This window comes from Lissotriton vulgaris, chromosome 11 (genome assembly GCF_964263255.1).
Source record: "Lissotriton vulgaris chromosome 11, aLisVul1.2, whole genome shotgun sequence".
NCBI lineage: Eukaryota > Metazoa > Chordata > Amphibia > Caudata > Salamandridae > Lissotriton > Lissotriton vulgaris.
In genome coordinates this window covers 476,697,741-476,715,618 of record NC_141699.1, presented here as the reverse complement: position 1 = coordinate 476,715,618, position 17,878 = coordinate 476,697,741, and the positions used below count along the sequence as shown (strand labels likewise).

The 17,878-nt window shown below is 42.8% G+C and overlaps 1 protein-coding gene across 3 annotated transcripts in view; it reads left to right on the top strand.

Moving 5' to 3' along the window:
• Positions 1-17,878, top strand: part of LOC147679997 (CD5 antigen-like) — a 768,709-nt gene that overhangs the window by 189,624 nt on the left and 561,207 nt on the right. For 2 of the 3 annotated variants that reach the window (XM_086943540.1, XM_086943542.1), the window contains exon 2: positions 3,694-3,824. In XM_086943540.1, the coding sequence (XP_086799666.1) occupies positions 3,694-3,824 (131 nt within the window). Of the gene's footprint in view, positions 1-1,138; positions 1,218-3,693; positions 3,825-17,878 lie in introns of all 3 variants that reach the window. The other variant, XM_086943541.1, reaches the window with a different exon arrangement.

Below are 17,878 nucleotides of genomic sequence, written 5' to 3'. Positions count from 1 at the left end.
TAGATGGGTGTGCAATAATGGTTTGGTGTTTTTTGCTTTTTACCGTCAATGCATTCTTTCCCAGTAGTGAACATCTTCTGTCCTCACATCTTTTTGGAAACTGGTCACTAAGGAAGTAATATGTGGTGTGTTTTGGGTGGATCCCAAAAGGTTTACTTGCCCAGATGCCCTTGTAAATTGACATTACTTTGGGACGAAATGCGTTGGCTGTGTCTATGTCCTATTTGAACTTCTCAAGATGAAAATAAAGGATACAAGTTTAATCAGACAAGAGGAATTGTCTAGGCCAGAGATTTAATTGATTGATGACTGATATTGTGTTTTTTGCTTGGATAATTTCAAATGTTGTGATGGCACTCACTGAGTGCTTCTCCTACTTTCTTTTGTTTAGCTGTGATTTGGGTTTTCTTTGGAACAGTTGAACCGTAGAGTGTAGCACCAGTATGTTGGAATGACCCGGAGTTCAGTAACCTATACTGCAACACCTCCTAAAAAGCTAGTTTAGCTTCGATATGTATGCACCTATATATTTATAGCACAAATGTCGCCAGGAGCAACAGGGCGCTGTACATCACAAAAGGCAAAAAATATGACCAGGTATGGTTTACAGGGCAGAGAGAAAAATCTGCTGAGTTCATTGAGGGAGGGGACCTGAAAAATGCTAGAAGGGGTAATAAAAGGAGATTGTAGTATAGTAGCAGAAGTGTCGTGTTAGTAGCCTCTGTAGTTTCAGTTGAAGGGACACGATATGGAAAAATCAAGCTGCTGTATTTGCTTCCTTCAGCATGTGCTGCTACATGCCCAAGGACCATTTTGTTATAAATTGAAGGCAATTTCTTTCTTTCTTTCTTTCTTTCTTTCTTTCTTTCTTTCTTTCTTTCTTTCTTTCTTTCTATCTTTCTTTCTTTCTTTCTTTCTTTCTTTCTTTCTTTCTTTCTTTCTTTCTTTCTTTCTTTCTTTCTTTCTCTCTTTCTTTCTCTCTCTCTTTCTTTCTCTCTCTCTTTCTTTTTTGTGTATATGTATTTATTTATTTAGTTAATTTTTTATAGCCTCAAAACTCTGTTTTGAATTACTGTGTGTTTAATGAGTAAAATGGTTGCTCTGGTTGCATTTGGTTTATGATGTTTGTCTCTGACAGGACACAAAGTGGGCATCCAGCCACCATCATTGCTTAGCAGAAATGTCAACAAAGGTTACATCGATGTTCTGCATAAAAGGTATTGATAGACGCTGGTATTTATCTATCATTAACTTCCAATCCAGGGCCCATTTCACAAAGGTTAATAGGCCCCTAAATCATCTTAATTGCACAAACAAATACGTTTTCTGAGGGACATTCTAGTCCTGATCCAGAAAATTGGGATTGGTGAAATGTTATTCTCATATAAGAAATGCACGATGCAGACATTCTGACAGTATGGTGCAATTTCTTCACTCACAACTGTAGAGTTAGGTGTCTGTGCGCTTTCTTTGGTGATATTACCTACAAAGCAGGTGAGTTCCCACAAACCTCTATATTTGTGGGTATTCATTCACATACCATTTGCAAATGATTTCACTCAGTGAAAAAGGTACTAACGTTACTGCTGTGAAGGGAACACTAACATATTTGGTCAGGCCGTGGGGAGAGCATGTACTTGTAGAGAAAACACGTTCGCTGTGGGCAACAAAACTATAAAGAAACATCTGCAAATATATATTTGAGCAACATGTTGAAATTCTGATCTTTTACAAATTCTGCATGTGACTAAGGCATATGTCGATTTCCAGGAATGGTACTGGCATTCTTTGTCAACCTATGAGCTCTAGGAAATTTGCCACAAACATGAAACAAATCCAAAGGCAAGAAATCTACACTTCATTTTCAGTTTAAAAAAAATTTTTTTATCTGATATATTAGTGTGGAACTGGTCTCCTTAGATGACCAGTCCTGCGTGGAGGAATCTCTTTTGTGGACAATAGAAAATATTGAATTAAGTCATAGCAAAGCAGATACGTCTCCACTGAAAGTGGGCACAACACGAATACAGGGAATTTGACCATTTGTGTTGCTGTAGCAGGAGGCGTAATGACCATAGCGGGCAGCAGCTAACTCCCCGTCTCATGGGCAGCTCCCAAAGGGCATGGCAACGGATGGTGCAAATATTAGTGCAACAAAACAAGGGCCAGTAAAATGACCCAACCAAGTTTACATTTAAAACGCCGATCAGGGAGAGGGGGATGGCCACAAAGGTGGCCAGAAGCGTGACTGAGGGAAGCGGTTGACATTCCAGCGGTTTGAGCCCCCTTGGTAAGCAGATCCTACCCACCCACACCAGATAATGTGGGTGTTACAGCTGCAAGGAATGCAAGGGCAGGTAGTTACATGGTTCAACAAAAACATATGTTCACACGAGGACATAAAAGGACAATTGCCCGAATGAGAACCTTGGGATGCCTCATGGCTGGCATACTTGAAGGCACAGAAAATGGGTTAGATATGGGTATCAGTGGGCAGACACTGCACTTACTGCCCAGGCATTTCCAAGGTGGCCACGAACGCCAGACATTCGGTAGCAAGGAAAACTTCAAAGCCATGGCCAAATATAATCAACAGAAGGTGAGCTGTCACAGCAGCTGAAAAACTATGATGTATGACAACCAGTCAAAAGACTTTTGATTTGTAGGATAGTGCATTGCAGATTATAATTGATATATTTTATATGCAATAGAGATAAGATTATACTGTGTACCAATTTTGAACTATAGGCTGTACAGAGCTGAACATATTAATGCCTGATGCAATTGTGATAAGTCATGTACTAGCTTACGAAGTGAATACATTGTGGGCATTCTAACACCACAAATTCCTTGGTGTCCATAATTAATGGGAGAATTGAACAACAGGAGGCTGTGGGATTCTCGCACAGCTGGGGGAGGATGGGGTTAAATAAAAAAAAACTACAAACAATGTAATTAGAGTGGGTTCTTCAGAAGGAAGGGAAACCTGCTGTATCTTGAGTATGTTTATGGCCAGCTGTCTCAGCACAGCGCCACTGCAGTCAACTGTTTCTTGTACTGAAGTGGAATTTCCTCTCCACAAGTGCACAACTTTCAATCATAGGACATGCCAATGTAAACACCACTTCAATCCATAAGCTGGCCCAAAATCACACAAAGATGTGCAAATACATGCTACCACATGAATTTCTGCTACACGCTATTCAACACAAACAGTGACTGTTATGTCAGATACACAGCATTTCAGTACAAAATGTGTTTACTAACCAAAAGAACACAAAATATATCCATCCACAAGAAGCGCTTCACGGGAAATGTGCCTGGTTACGATTTTACAACACAAAAGGTGATTTAGGGTAGCTAGTGTTAACAGCTACCACCCTTGACTTGTTCTTCGGTACTCCTATCACCTCCCTTGCTGCCTTTGGTCTTGGGGGTCCTAAAGATAGCAATACAAACAAAAAATAAAGATGGATCTGGGAACCTGAATTGAGTTTTGTTGTTTGCATTGTCAGCCTTAATCTTCAAATAGGAGGCTCCTGAGGGACAAAGGGTGAAAGAGCCCTATGACGTTTTTTGAGGTCAAACTGTGTATGATATCACTTCCATTAGTCATGACATTTTGTCGAATTGACGTGCATGGGTTTCAGGCTTGTAAAAAGCAATAATCTTTCTTTTTGTGTACCCCTTTAGGTGTGGTGAATTTTGTTAGTGGATCTTTTTTTGGGAGCTCCTTTATTCTTCCGGACAACCAAACAAAGAAAGCAAACCATAGTGAATGTGAAGGACTGGTTCTTCTTTCTTACAATGGGACGCAGAGTCTGGTAATGTCAATTCCACACTTTTTTTTAATTTGTATTATTTTTATCCATGTAAGGAAACACCAGGGAGCAATACCTTTGTGGCCAATGGCTTAACTAGTAGTTTTACAAACAGTGTTAAATATGGTATTTCAAATAAAGTAATTGCTTATTCTTCACTTTATCAGCGTTGAAGCAAGGAATGAGCAATTCTTTATATGAACATTGAGGGTAGCAAATAGTTGGTAGAAATTCAATTGTTTATCCCAATGTTATTTTTATGAAGATGCATTTATGTGAGACATGCATTCCCTGGGAAACATCGTTTACAACGCACGCGCTACAATGCGTGTCATTACAGCACATTTTTTACATCACAAAATCCATTACAACGCATGTCAATGCATCGCATAATCCATTACAACGCATTCCCAAAGTAATGCCCCAGCGGAGTTGGAATAGTAATTGCATTGTAATGGATTATGCGTTGTAACGACAAGCGCTGTAATGGATTTTGCGATATAAAAAATACGTTGTAACAATACATGTTGTAACGCTTACGTTGTAAAGTGTCATATTCGCATCCTCTATTGTAAAATAAGGACAGAAAGGTAGTCACAAAAGAAAGCTGTAGAATCTATTTATATTTGATTATTTACCCTAATACAATGCTTTTGATAGAGAAATTGGCAGTCTGCAGATGAAGGAAGAGGAAAAAAGTGAGCAAAAATGATTAAAGAATAATCTTGAATGAGGCTGAAAGAAATATGAAATGGGTAGATTTTAAAAAGGCAAATAAGTCTTATATTTTATTTGGGTTTTGGAAGGAGAGGGGAAAAAAGAAGGACGGATTAGAAGCCTTTCTTCATTAGTTTATGAGTACAAAGGTAAATCATTGGAAAGGTAAAATGGAAACTTTAATGCCCATGTTTCAAAAAAATATCTCGTATTTGTTCTTTTATATAAGGATAACACTTATAAAGCACACATTTCATATGTGAGTTTGTAGGAAGTATATACTTACACAAAATAAAAACCTTCAGGTCTTTACCATATAATCTAGCATTGAGTTAATCTTCGTTCCACTACATTGGTGTATGCTGAAAAAGTGAACTTTGCACCCTATTCCTCCTATAGATACCAGTTGGATGAGATAAACATTTGCATTGTAATTATTAGTTGTGGGTTGTAGTTTTCTTATGGTAATTTATTAATTCGTTTAACGTTGTTTATGGAATAAAAACTGCCCAATAACATCATAAACAGGATTATATTGTATCCAAAAACAACCGTGTAAATACATGCATTTAAAATTGCACTCGAGTAGATTTCATACAATATGAAATGTTTAGAAGTTATGTAACGTTTTCGAAGGTTAATACATTGTAAAAATCCAAATTACTCAATAAATTCAGAATGCTTTATCTCTGACTTAATGTTCGCAAATGTTAAATGCATGGCAGTGGACTATATTTGTTCAAGGTAGGTAATGATTTGTTATATTGAAAACAGTCTTGTTAAAGAATTTGGTGTTTATTTGGAGTGGGAGCACCACTGTATATTGGTTACTCTCCCACCACGCCTAAAGTGTAGATCCATTGGTGGTCCCGTGCACAGAAATTGCCCAATGGTCCATGCACAAGGAGAAAACTCACTGTAAATTAGGGTCATTGATCTTTTGCATTGTAGGAATAAATTCCCACTTTCGAGTTTATTCTTGAAAAATAAACCACTTTGTACATCAAACATGGTGCCCACTCTGCAAAGCTTCACGGCCTTCAATAGAGCTGCTGTATCATAGGCAAAGAGTTCCCTGCCCCTCTGGTGGGGATCTATAACGTCTGCTGATAGAGCAGGCTACCCACTATACTCTTAATGAGGCTTTTGGTTCGCTACAGATGGGTAAAGATTTGTTGAAAATTGATGATCTCATTTCTCTCAAGTTTGCGAAGCTGTGTGGTATGCTCCATGGTGTTCTATTGGCCCCCACTCTATTCAATTAGTATTCTGAGTCTCTGAGCTCAGTGTTGTAGCAGACAGGATGCACTTCACCATTATGTTGAGAACGCCCATCTCTGCATCAAATCTTCATGCTTTATTTACATCCATACCCTTTGCTGTAGCCCTGTTAAACTTCAGTCCCACATGTCGGACAATTTTTTGCTGTACAATTCCTTGAATACAAAACTCCTGCTTATTGTGCCCAAACACAGAAATAAATCTGATCCAGAAGTGACTGATAAGCTCAACGTGGACAGCATTTCTCCATGATTGGAAATATGTGTAATATTGTTGGGATTTAAACTCGACCCCTTTTTATCACTTACCCCTTGGTTCCCCAAAGTTGGTCCTGTGGGCTAGAACCAATGCAGATTTTGAGTATATCCCTGTTTAGATAAATGTAGTTATCTTAAAAATCTGGCATGTTGCCGGCCCTCTAGGACCGACATTGGAGAACCCTGACATCAATAGACTCTCAGATCAGCTAATTTTTATCTACACTAAAGATCAAATGCACAACCGAAAAAAACACCTGCTCACCCACTGATCAGCCACTGCCTATGTTTTGGCAATCCGAGATTTTCTAGGGTTCCTTAAACCTCCTGTGCATCTCTCAAGTTAGCCTTGCAATCATCAGCCAGACTCCTGCTATCTACTAGAAAAGTCAATCGTTTTTTGACCAATTTAAAGGAAATGTATTTTTTTCCATCGAAAACAGCATTACATTCCAGAACTGTTGTCTCGGTTATATTGCATTCACTTAAACTGCCCTTGTTACTTGCCCAATCTTATTATCTCATCTGGTGAAAAAAGGCCATATGAACGCCAAAGCACTGAACCAAAATTGCTCAGATGCAGCAGCAAACTTCTGAAAGTCCCTTTCAACAACCTTACAATTAAACCAATGTTCCCATTGTTCACAAAACAACTTAAAACGACCTCTCTTGTGTATACTTGGAATGAAGTTGTTTAAAGTTCAATTTAGAGTATTCTTCTTAAGTTACTGACTTAACTATTTTCAATGCTACTGCTGCTTATAGTGATGTTTTATCTTCTGCAGTTTTACTATAAGTGCACTGAGATCATATGATAAAGGGGGTGCTACTTAAAACACTAAATGAATACATATGTTATATTTTAGACATTGTATCAAGTGCCTTATATTATAAAATTGAACACATCCATTGTTAAGTCAAAATGTCTAACCAACCAGGGCACATGCCACTGAGTTTTGGTACTGAGACAGACATTTTGTATTCAAAGAATGCCAGTATCTGTAAATTACAGCATTTGTAAAGCCACCACTACCTCTGACGGAGGTGTCCTGGCGCTGGGAGCCGTCAGGAAGATTAAGCAAGCTATTGCCCAGAGTAACATGGTGCTGGATCAACCTGCCACCAGAGCAGGGGATCGAACCATGAACCCTGTGGTCTGGAGTTAGGCACCCTGGTCGCTGCGCCATTCCTCTTACCTAAGAATGTGTGCTGGGAAGACACTGAGCAGTGGCAGAAATCGGGCAATCCATCGGTGTGTGCCAAACAAGCAGTTCTTACTTCACTCTCACTGTTCTTGGCCATATTTTATTTATTATAACTTCATGGCGCCAACAGGACCCTAACGAAACAGAACCTTTTACAAATGAAAGAAAGTGTACAGCAGAAGTTATAAGTGTCTATGAACATGCTGTACACTACGAAAATGTACATTCTTAAAACATACTGCAATGAGGTTTTAGGGAAACAATAAAGGATCTCAAGTTAACGTGCCAACAATATATTAATATAAAATAAAAATAGTGTTCAGTCTTGAAGATCATGTCCTGCGATACTCCAGCCTTCAATCTGCAAAAGTTACAGGTTGCTGGGGGCGGTGGATGGGGGTGGCTTCAATGCACAGGAGGACGAACAAGCGTTATTAATCTATCACCATAAAAAAGCTGAACATGCTCGATATCGTTGATTTATGGTTTTGCAATAAGTCATTTTTACAAAAATACCAAAGCATCAATTGCATCATTTAGTAGTGTTGCGGCCAGAAGTGGTTTTAGAGTGAAGTAAAAAGTGTAAATGGTGTAACAAAATCTCAACAACCATTGCAGTGTTAAATTAAAAAAGGATGTGCTTGTTTGTGACATTCTTGATGCATTATTTTGCATTCAGTAAACATATTTTTCTGCACTGCCTATGAGGACGAACTTTAAATGACTAATATAAGATTATATTAGCAGGAGTAATGATGATAACATACCTTTCTGGTTAAGTGTTTAGTCTAACCTGAGGTCAAAGCAAGGTATATCTTTTATTCGGATTAGGAGTTACATGTGCCTGGGGTTTTCACTGTATAGTGATCTGTAAAACAGATATATGAATTTGTGTTGTTGTTCAGAATGTTCGAGAGCCCGCCTCCTGGGATGTCCTCCTTTGGAATGTTGGAGCTGGCTCTGAGGTGAAGAAGAAAGTTAGTTGCAGTCCATGGGAGTTTAGATGCAGATCAGGGAGCTGGTGGGGGGAGTGTCTCACTTGATATAGCTATAGCTCGTTATGATTAGCGGATCACAGCATCAGCCTAGGTAGGATGGCAATGTGATGTTTTCTTTAAGATGTAGAAATAAGAAATGCATATAAATTGGGAAAAGCAAGGTCTGCAACATGTGTAATTCAGTTGCGTGTTTAAAGTTTAAATATTTCCCAGTCTAAACATCTGACTCTCTTGACTTCTTTTTTTATTATTTGAAGGACAATGCACAGTGCGTTATAGATTCCAATTGTTTCTTTGCCCATCTTGGCCAGAATATAATGATACATCTCTAAATTATTATTTAACAGGTAAGGTAGAGGCCACTTTTATTGGGAATAAATGCTCACCCTATCCAAAAGTTAATTTAATGGATACACATAACGAGTTTGGATGATATGGATTCCGGTCAACTTAGCCTCAGGCGTGTTTCTGAGACAGAACCTGTCTCATGATTGTACCATCCACCACCAATAAATAAAATGAGGCGTCTGTGGTATTTGGGCCCTAGGCCCTCATACTAATGTAAATGAGGTGACGCAGACACAGGCATTGTTAGTTACTGAACTGGCCCTGAGCACGTGCGCTCAGCCCCTTTTATTTGCAGGGTCATCTGACTGATGACGCCTGTGGTGGGTGGGTGTTCAGTGTGTGATACAACATGCTGGAACACTAGAACGTGTCCCACGATAGTACATCCCTCCCAAACTTTAACGAAGGTCCAAACAAAATGAAGTCCGAAACTGTGGGAGAGAATACAAAATTGCAAACCAAAACATTACTCAATGTGGACGACTTCCACATAGTCTCTTCACTGCTGGTCATCTGCCGGCGAGGGTGTCCTTCCAGCCGGGACCATTAGTTCTCCTTGGCACAATGTTCTGGTGCTCTGTGGATGTGCTCCTTTGTGTACTTGCGCCGTGGGAGTGTGCTTTCCAGTTCCTTTCTTCGAACACCACAGTGGGTGAAAAGTGCAGATGGAATGATGGTGGATCATTGGTGTTCTGCTGTCCACTGTATACTCCTGGTTGAGGTGTTTTCTCAAACTGGTGGCTGTCTCTGATAGGATCTGCAGTTGCAGGATATCACTCTCACTGATACCCCTCTCTCGTGGGTGTCCCCTCTCACTGGACGACCCTCTTTTCACTTTTCCCATCCAGTGTTTCCCTTCTGGTGTGTGTTGTGGTGTTCTGTCACGCACACTTCTTTGCTTTTCTCCTTTCCTCTCTTCTTCCTTCGTCGTGGCGTCATGCCACTCAGGATTGGTCTACTCTTTCACCCTTCGCAACTCGGTCTGGTCTTCTATCTGGTTGTTCGCTCTGACTGGGCTTCTCCGTGAAGCGTGCATTCCACACGTTTCCCCCTGGTCTTGTCCAAGCACTCGGACACTGTCTTTTCTTCGCTTTGTGACTGGACCGGTCGACGCAACCTTCTCTCACTCAATTACTTCTGACATTTAGTTGGTTCCGTTAGACTTGGCTTCAGTCTTCTTCCTGGACATCTCCTCCAAATTTTTCTCTTCCCAGATGTCTTCTCCGTTCTTCTTGTCGGATGTCTTTGTCTGATCTCTTCGCTCGCTGACTTCTTGAAGGTAAGCATCCTCCTTCGAAAAATGGGGTGGTCTGCTTCTTCCTCCTTGCGACCAGCGGTGTGGTCGGCTTCTTCTTCCTTGCGACCAGCGGGGTGGTCGGCTTCTTCTCCCTTGCGACCAACTGGGTGGTTGACTTCTTCCGCCTTTTCGACCAACGGGGTGGTCGGCTTCCTCCTCCTTGCGGCCAACTGGGTGGTCGGCTTCTTTTGTCTTGCGATCAACAGGGTGGTCGGCTTCTTTTCCCTTGTGACCAACTGGGTGATCGGCTGATTCAGTCTTGTGAATCTTCATGCTTCTGATGGCCCGCGCAACTGCTCCGTCTTCTCTCCGCAGTTGCAGTGCTGAGGCACGCTTCAGATTGCGCTCTCCTGTCCCTTCAGTGATTTGGTGCTTTGGGCGGCTGTCTTGTAGTCTTGCTTCTGCAGTGATTACCTGTGGCCACTAGGCATCACCGCGCTCTCCGTATTCGGTCCTGGCAGTCTCTGTTCAGCTGTGCGATAGCCTTCTCTCTTCCATTGGTTATCCCCGGGCGTCTCCGGTTTAATTTGCCGGGTTGCTTGCTTACTTCTTTCTCGCTTGAATGACAATGTCGTAGGAGTCTGATTGTCCCTTCAGTCAATTCCTGTTAGCGGCCATTACCTGCTTTGGGTAGCTTGCCCATAACTGTCTCTGTGTGGATTTACTGCACTCCTGGTGCGTTCCTGCGCCGTCTCTTAGCAGCAGCACACCAGCATGGCAAGTCTCTTGTGCAGTCTTTTGCTGTACTTGGCTGTCCAGTGTTGCCTTTCTTTTCTCTCCCTCGTAATGCTCTTTGTCCCTTCATCCTTTTGTGCAGCCAACTGCCGGTCTCGCGTTGTTGCTGCTAGTACTTCCTTTTGGGTGGGACTTGGATGCTTTGGATATCCAGCTGTGGCACTAGTGTCAGGCAGGTGTGAGCGCTTTTCCCCTGTTGCAGACATGCGTTACCTCCTTGCAGGGCTGATTCTCCTGCACTGTGCTTTTGTTTCGGGGTGCAATTCGCTGTATGGCTACACAGTGACAATGTGTCTTTATTTTTCAATCCATGAGCCTCTGCAGCTTTCCTCATGCTGCGGGCTTCATGCTCAATGTCTCTGTGCTCTCGGCTGCTTCTTCCGCATTCTTTGAGCTTCGTGTCGCCTGGCTGCCCCGGGACCTGCAATCTGCTGGCATGGCCTGGTTCCTTTTCATTCAGTTACAGCCGGCCACGCACACGCCTCTCCCACGGGCGGACTGCTGGCTCTGATGGCTGCTCTTAAATCATGCACCTCCGTAGACTCACTCCCGGTAAGTCTCTTTGCATATTCCTACCCCACAACGCAGGTCTTTCTTCCCGCCTGGGGTCGTTACCTCACGCCCCACTGAGGGACTCCTCCCGTTCAACAGGCTGGGCGGGGACCAGCGCTGCTAAGGGCAGTCTGTTAGCTTTGCAGGGGGGGTTTCAGTGCATGCTGGCCTTTTCTCTCTCTGCGGGCTCCGTTGCGGGTGCCAGCGCCGCTCTGGTCAGCCGCGGGCAAGACGCTGTCTTCTTTCGCCTACCCCTGCCGCCTCCTCTTTGCTCACCCATTCTGCGTGGGAAGGGGGAGGCTGGCTTCAGTTTACGGCCACCGCTGTCTCCTTCTCACTCTCTTGTTGCTCTCCCCGCCCACAGCAGCCTCTCAGTACACTCGCTGCGCGGGGTGGGGGGAAGGTCGGCACTTTTGCCAGAACCTGCTCTGTTCTGGGCAGAAAACGTCTCTCGGGCAGTGCGGGAGTCTCGCACCTTTACCGCCTCTGATGGCTGTCGACCAGAAGGTTTCCCTTTTCTTTTCCCCTGCTGCTGCAGCTTCTCACAGCTTATACACTGCGCGTGAGGGGGTGAGGGCCGCTGCGGTACCTTCCGGGCCTCTCACCAGTCATTGTCCACTTTCGGCCGTCGTGGCGGGGTGAGTACCTGCAGGCTTCATCACTCTGTGGCCAAAGAGCACTCGACTAGTGTCTCACCTCGGGCTGGTGGGCCTTTCTTCCACACGGGTGGGCTCCGTGTGGTTCTTCACTTTGCGGGGGCACTCTGTCGCTGCTGATGCGGGTCAGCTCCTCTCGGCCTGCACTTCTCCCCCCAGGGCATTTCCTCGCAGGGGCTTCTCACAGCGGGCTCATGAGGTGTGGGGTAGGCTCCCGGTCACCTCGTGTCTTGAAGCAGGCCCGGGGTTCGGCACATGCCCCGCGGACCTCCCGGCGGCCAGCGCCGTTCACAGGGGGTGCCCTCTAGACAGGCAGCTCTCTCCCCCTTTTCCTAGATTTTCATCTGTGGCACACAGGGCCAGAACTTCCCCTCATCGCCATTGTGGTATTTGGGCCCTAGGCCCTCATACTAATGTAAATGAGGTGACACAGACACAGGCACTGTAGTTACTGAACTGGCCCGAGCATGTGCGCTCAGCCCCTTTTATTTGCAGGGTCATCTGACTGATGACGCCTGTGGTGGGTGGGTGTTCAGTGTGTGATACAACATGATGGAACACTAGAACTTATCCCACAATACTACAGCGTTGATGCTCTGAATAATAGCTGGTATTATACATGTAGTGCCACTAAAGTTCATGGAAGGGAGAAGTGGTAGGAAGACCAGGTTCACTGCCAGGAACGTCGGTATGTCCGATTTTAAATCTGCAGGCTGTAAACTTCACAAAGTCTGCTTCAGCAGTTATTTATTTCAAAGAAATACTTTTATCAGTGGCTGCTACTTAACAGAGGCTCCAGGGGGCAGCACAAATTCACAATAAACAACATAAAGGTTGTTTTTTAGGTTGTCTGCCATCCCTATCACGTTCGGTGGTTGTGGAGACAATAGAGCAAGTGTTACCGCATGCATGAGGTGATATGAAATCTCTATGAAGTATTTGTTGTTCTTAGGTAGAGAGGTTGGTGTTACTGAGCACATGCATAAGAAGGTTGATGCGTTTGGGGTCACTGCCCCAGACAAGAGATACATTAGGGAAAGCCAGGGCCAGAACCCTCTACTAACAGCAGGACAACATTGGCGTTATTATCGGTACGTAGAGCTACCATATTTCATCTTCTGTATCACAAAGTGTGAGAAGTTCATTAATGTCAAGGTGTGGCATGCATCCTGCCTAAAGGGGAATTTAGCAAAGGATTAATAACGGTCCAGGAATATTTTCTGTCATTATTCTGTACACCTCTGTTGCATTCAGATTTCTGATTTAACTGGCATACAACTGTAATTTATTATACTTTATAGTGCTAGAGCATTAGATCATCTCCGTTGGTAAATGTTAATGTACATTGCCTTGGTGCTTGTTTTATATTTATTTTTGTCAGACTCCTCTCACATCGGTAGCGCGAACATCTGTTGTGCCCAGTCACCTTAGTTTTTCTTTGACAGTTGGGTAGTCTCCTTGGTGAAGTGGTTCCACTTCTTGTCTTAGGCTCTACTTATAAATAAACATTTAATACTTCTCAACAAGAATTTTGTTCAGTACTTCATGTCCTCTTAATTATTACTTTCTAAATGAAAGATGAACATTTCTGTTGCTAGGAAGTAACGTTGAATCCTTAATATATTATAATTTTGTATTTGAGAATTCAAACTCTGGAAGAATCGAAATAATAATTATAAGTAAATATTAAACATGTTAGGATTTCATGTTTAAAAAGTTATATGAGTTCTTCTGGAGTTTTAAAAGCACAGGAATTATTTATATCTCACATTTCTTTGAAAATGTTCCCTTCTGAGGCAAAACTTCCCTGTAATTATATTTTACGTTTGTTTTGAACTAAAGATCGGTTTTAGATATATCAGATTCTGTAAACGTGAAACAACAGGAAGAAACACATAAAATGCATATTATAGTAACTATACCGTAAAAAAAAAAACAATGTTGAATGTTGGAGAAACTTTCCCATTTGGCAGGTACTGGCCTATAAAGATGGTGCCTAAAAATGTATTATTTTTGCCAATCTTTGGTTTTTTAAAGGGTTGGGATAAGGTAAGGCGTATTAATGGAAAGTGTTTGATCTACTTTTATAGCACGAAGGGTGCAGAGAAGAACCATTAGGAAACTTTGGGTGTCCATCACCTTAATACACAAATTAATTTCAAGGTTCTAAGAGTGAGTTTGTTTAACAAATGGATGCAGGCTTTACTAGGAATAGAGTGGTTCCCTCCTAATAATGTTTTCAACTAGGCTTAAATGACATACAAACTGTGCACGAGTTTCAGTGAAACTTTATGGAAAGGTGATACATAGTGAGAGTACCTGAGATTAGGTAACATTTCATCTCGCTGAAAGAGTGGGAATTTTCCTGAGTATTGTAACTATGTACCAAACGTTTTTCTTCCTTGTTATGGCGTTAAAACTGTGAGAGAGTCTCATACTTTGTCTTCACAAAATAAAATGCACCCAAGTCCACTTCTGAGTTTCCTGACACTGTTTTGAGTGGTGCCGCCTCTGGTATTTGGGCTTTTTGGATTGAGAGAGGACATTCTGCATCCTAATATCCAGTGCGCACTTTGGATTTGTAAATTTCTGACCCATTCTCAAACTCTTCATATATATATATATTTGTATCTGTTTATTAATTTGATTTTTACGAGATGATCATAAAAGATGTATATAGAAACCTGATCCTTCACAGTATATGCATGTTAGAAGTCAATTAACAGCATTTTATAGAACAATACATTTAATAAATCAAATTAATTCATTAAGCACACGTCTTTCAAACAAGTTCTTTTTAGCGAAAAAGAAATCCATATTATAGAGTTGGTAACAATCTGTAATCATGGTTCAACTCATTAGTCCAAAGTTTGCGTCTTGCTATTTTTTTCCAGAAATAGTTAGTACTTGGTGGTCCTAGGCGTTCGAACTTAACGGGAGGAGAGACACACATTTACTGATTGCTACCAAACTGTGTTAAACAAGTTTTTCTGTCCATCTGTCTAGAAGGCTGTTAGAAATGGTCGCCTCGAGTTGGCAGAGGTTGGTACCTTTGTCCAAGTAGGGGCCCTTACTTCTAATCAGAATAAGGGGGATACACTCCCAAAATAACTCTTGCTCACCCCCTTGGTAGCTTGGCACACGCAGACAGGCTTATCTCAAAGGCAGTGTGTAAAGCATTTGTGAACACATACAGTAATACAGTGAAAACACTACAAATGAACACCTCCCCAGTTTAGAAAAATAAGTAATCTTTATCTAAACTAAAACAAGACCAAACAACGAACATCCACAATTCAGTATCAAAAATAAGGCTTTCAAATGGTAGAAATAGTTCAGGTCAATGCAAGTTGTAAATGTGACCCCTTCCTCAAAAGCATCACGCAAAACAAACAAAATGGCCGCAGGGAAGGTGATGCATCTGTTCCTTATACTCAGGGGAGATGATGCGTCTGTTCCTTACAGCAGCGCAGGGGAGGTGATGCGTCGATTCCTTACTGCATGGGGAGGCAATGCGTCTGTTTCTTACTGCGGCCCCCAACGATGAGACAGTCTTGGCGCCTTGATGCAATGTGTCGATCTGGTATGATGCGTGGTTTTGTGCAGCCACACAGCAGGCTTGCATCAGAAGCGGTGCAGCGATCTCGGACTTCCTTGATCGATACACCCGTGTGGCGATTTCCCAAGCCAGCATCAGGCGCTGCGACTGTCTTGCAGGTTGGAATTCCCAGCAAGAAAATTGAGGGGAGCTGGTGGTGAAGTCTTTGTGTCCCTGAGACTTCAGAACTGGAGGCAAGCTCAGTTTCAAGCCCTTGGAGATCTTTTCTTCAAGCAGGTGACAAAGCAAAAAACAAAGTCCTTTTTCTCCATTCCTTGGCAGCAAGCAGCCACTGTAGGCCAACCCCAGAAAGCAAGCAGCACAGGGGCAGTATTCCTCCTCAGTTTATCTGGCTCTTTTCCTTGGCAAAAGTTCCTCTTGATTTCCCAGAAGTGATATAAAAGTTTGGCATCTGGGCCCCACTTTTTATACACACAAATCCATTGTTCCCTGCAGGCAGAGAGTGTCTGTAACCGGACAAAACCAGTTCTGTCCTCACTGGTGCAGCATCCTGGCAGGGGGTGGAGACAGCACTGTTGAAGGCAGACCAGGCCCATTCAGGTGTAAAGGAAATCTCCTCCCTCTACTCTAAATGCAGCCCGGGTCTATTCAGCCGAGCTCTGATTCATCAGACTTTTGGAGCCACAGCCCCTCTCCAGCCCCTGTCATCCATAAGCCAGACATGCAATACACAAACCTAGCCGGAGCACACTGGATGATTAGGCAAGAAAATACCTACTTTCTAAAAGTGGTATTTTCACACATAGATGTAAAAATCACCCTCACTAAAAGATGCATTTTATCATTCTGAGTTCAGGCATACTAAACTTTACTTTTCTGCCTTGTTACCAGGGCCAGTAATGCTTATAAAATGTTATAAACAAACTCCCCATTCCGTCCTATGGGAACATGCAGCCTTGCAATAGTGAAAAACGAAATTGGCAGTAATTCACTATCAGGACATGCCACACACATCAGGGCATGTCCTATCTTCAACATACAATGCACCAATGCAACATACAGTGAAAACACAGGAGGACACAGCAAAAATGGAAGGAAGACCCACGCCAAATGTTCCAGGTCTAACAAAGGCTATATATGGAGTCTATGTGTCATACTCAGAGAAGGTGTCATGGTGCTATTGTCCTTTGGTAGAAAGGACAAGGTGCTCTGCAAATGTAATTATCGGAAACCGAGCTTTTAATTTTTTTCCTGAGCCTGAGATGGTTTGAGTCTCACCTACTATCTGGGGGGCAGTTTGTTTGATCCACGTAATGTTATGTGTTATGTTAGAAAAATTTATAACGTGCTCAGCTACTCGTGAGTGTCCCGGCGCGGAACCAAGGGCGATAGCAGTGGGCTTCACATGAACAAATGTGTCTTCAATTTTTTCTTAAATACACCAAGGTCCTGGATGGAACGCAGACCCAGAGGAAGGGCATTCCAAGCAACTGCTGCTTTACCTAAGAATATTTAACAACAAGGGGTGGTGAGGGACAGAGTCTCTGAATTAAGCAGAATACTCTCACCCAGTCAAGAGATCAGGGCTAGATCCAACACGGTTTTTTAGCTCACTGCACCATCCCAGCTCAGAACCGGGCTACATGCAAATTAGTCTGTTCCTGTCCCAGTGCATGATGGGAACAGGGCAAACCAAACTACCAAGCCAATTCTTACACTGGGAAGGAAACAAGCTTCCGGGGACCGGTTTCTGGCATTTCAGCCGTCATCGGCCCGGCTTGCTTGAATCCTGATGGTGCAATGAGCAAGGGACTCACATCTGAGTATACCCTTCCACGCTTAGGGTGGACATAATATTTAACAACAAGGGGTGGTGTTCTGACTGACTTTTTCGGCCCTTCCTTGAGGGAAGGTGATTGGAGGTGACTTCAGTCTACTATCATTCTAGTGGAAGGATTAGAACCGTAAATAGAGCCTATTCACAAGGCGTGTTGATATAATTCCGTACCCTTTTCCTTAGATCAGGGCTTATAAACTTATGTTAGGGGATAGATTCATTAGTATTAGTGATAATCCGTCCTTTTGTAAGAGTATTAGCATACCTTCTATGGAGTTATGCTTATTTTGGGCCTTGTAGGCCTCAAACGGGAGAGACTCCATCTTTCTTTCTGCCCCGGCAGCTTGAGATGCTTTTAGGTCAAATGTAATGTTTTAGTTATGAGGTGTTGTTCGCTTGGAGAGAACCGGCTCAGGCTGGCCCTTATCGAAAGACTGTATTTTTCTCCATTCCGAAGACACAACATCAGGCCGGCCGGCTGGGAACGTGTCCTTGGTACGGGGAGGTTCAAGAATTTGGTGGGCGGCAGGTTACTGGCCGTAACTTTCCATGAAGGGACAAGCTTCCATATTAGTGAAAGCATGAGGCAGTGAGTCAGTCAGTCTGTAGGCGGCA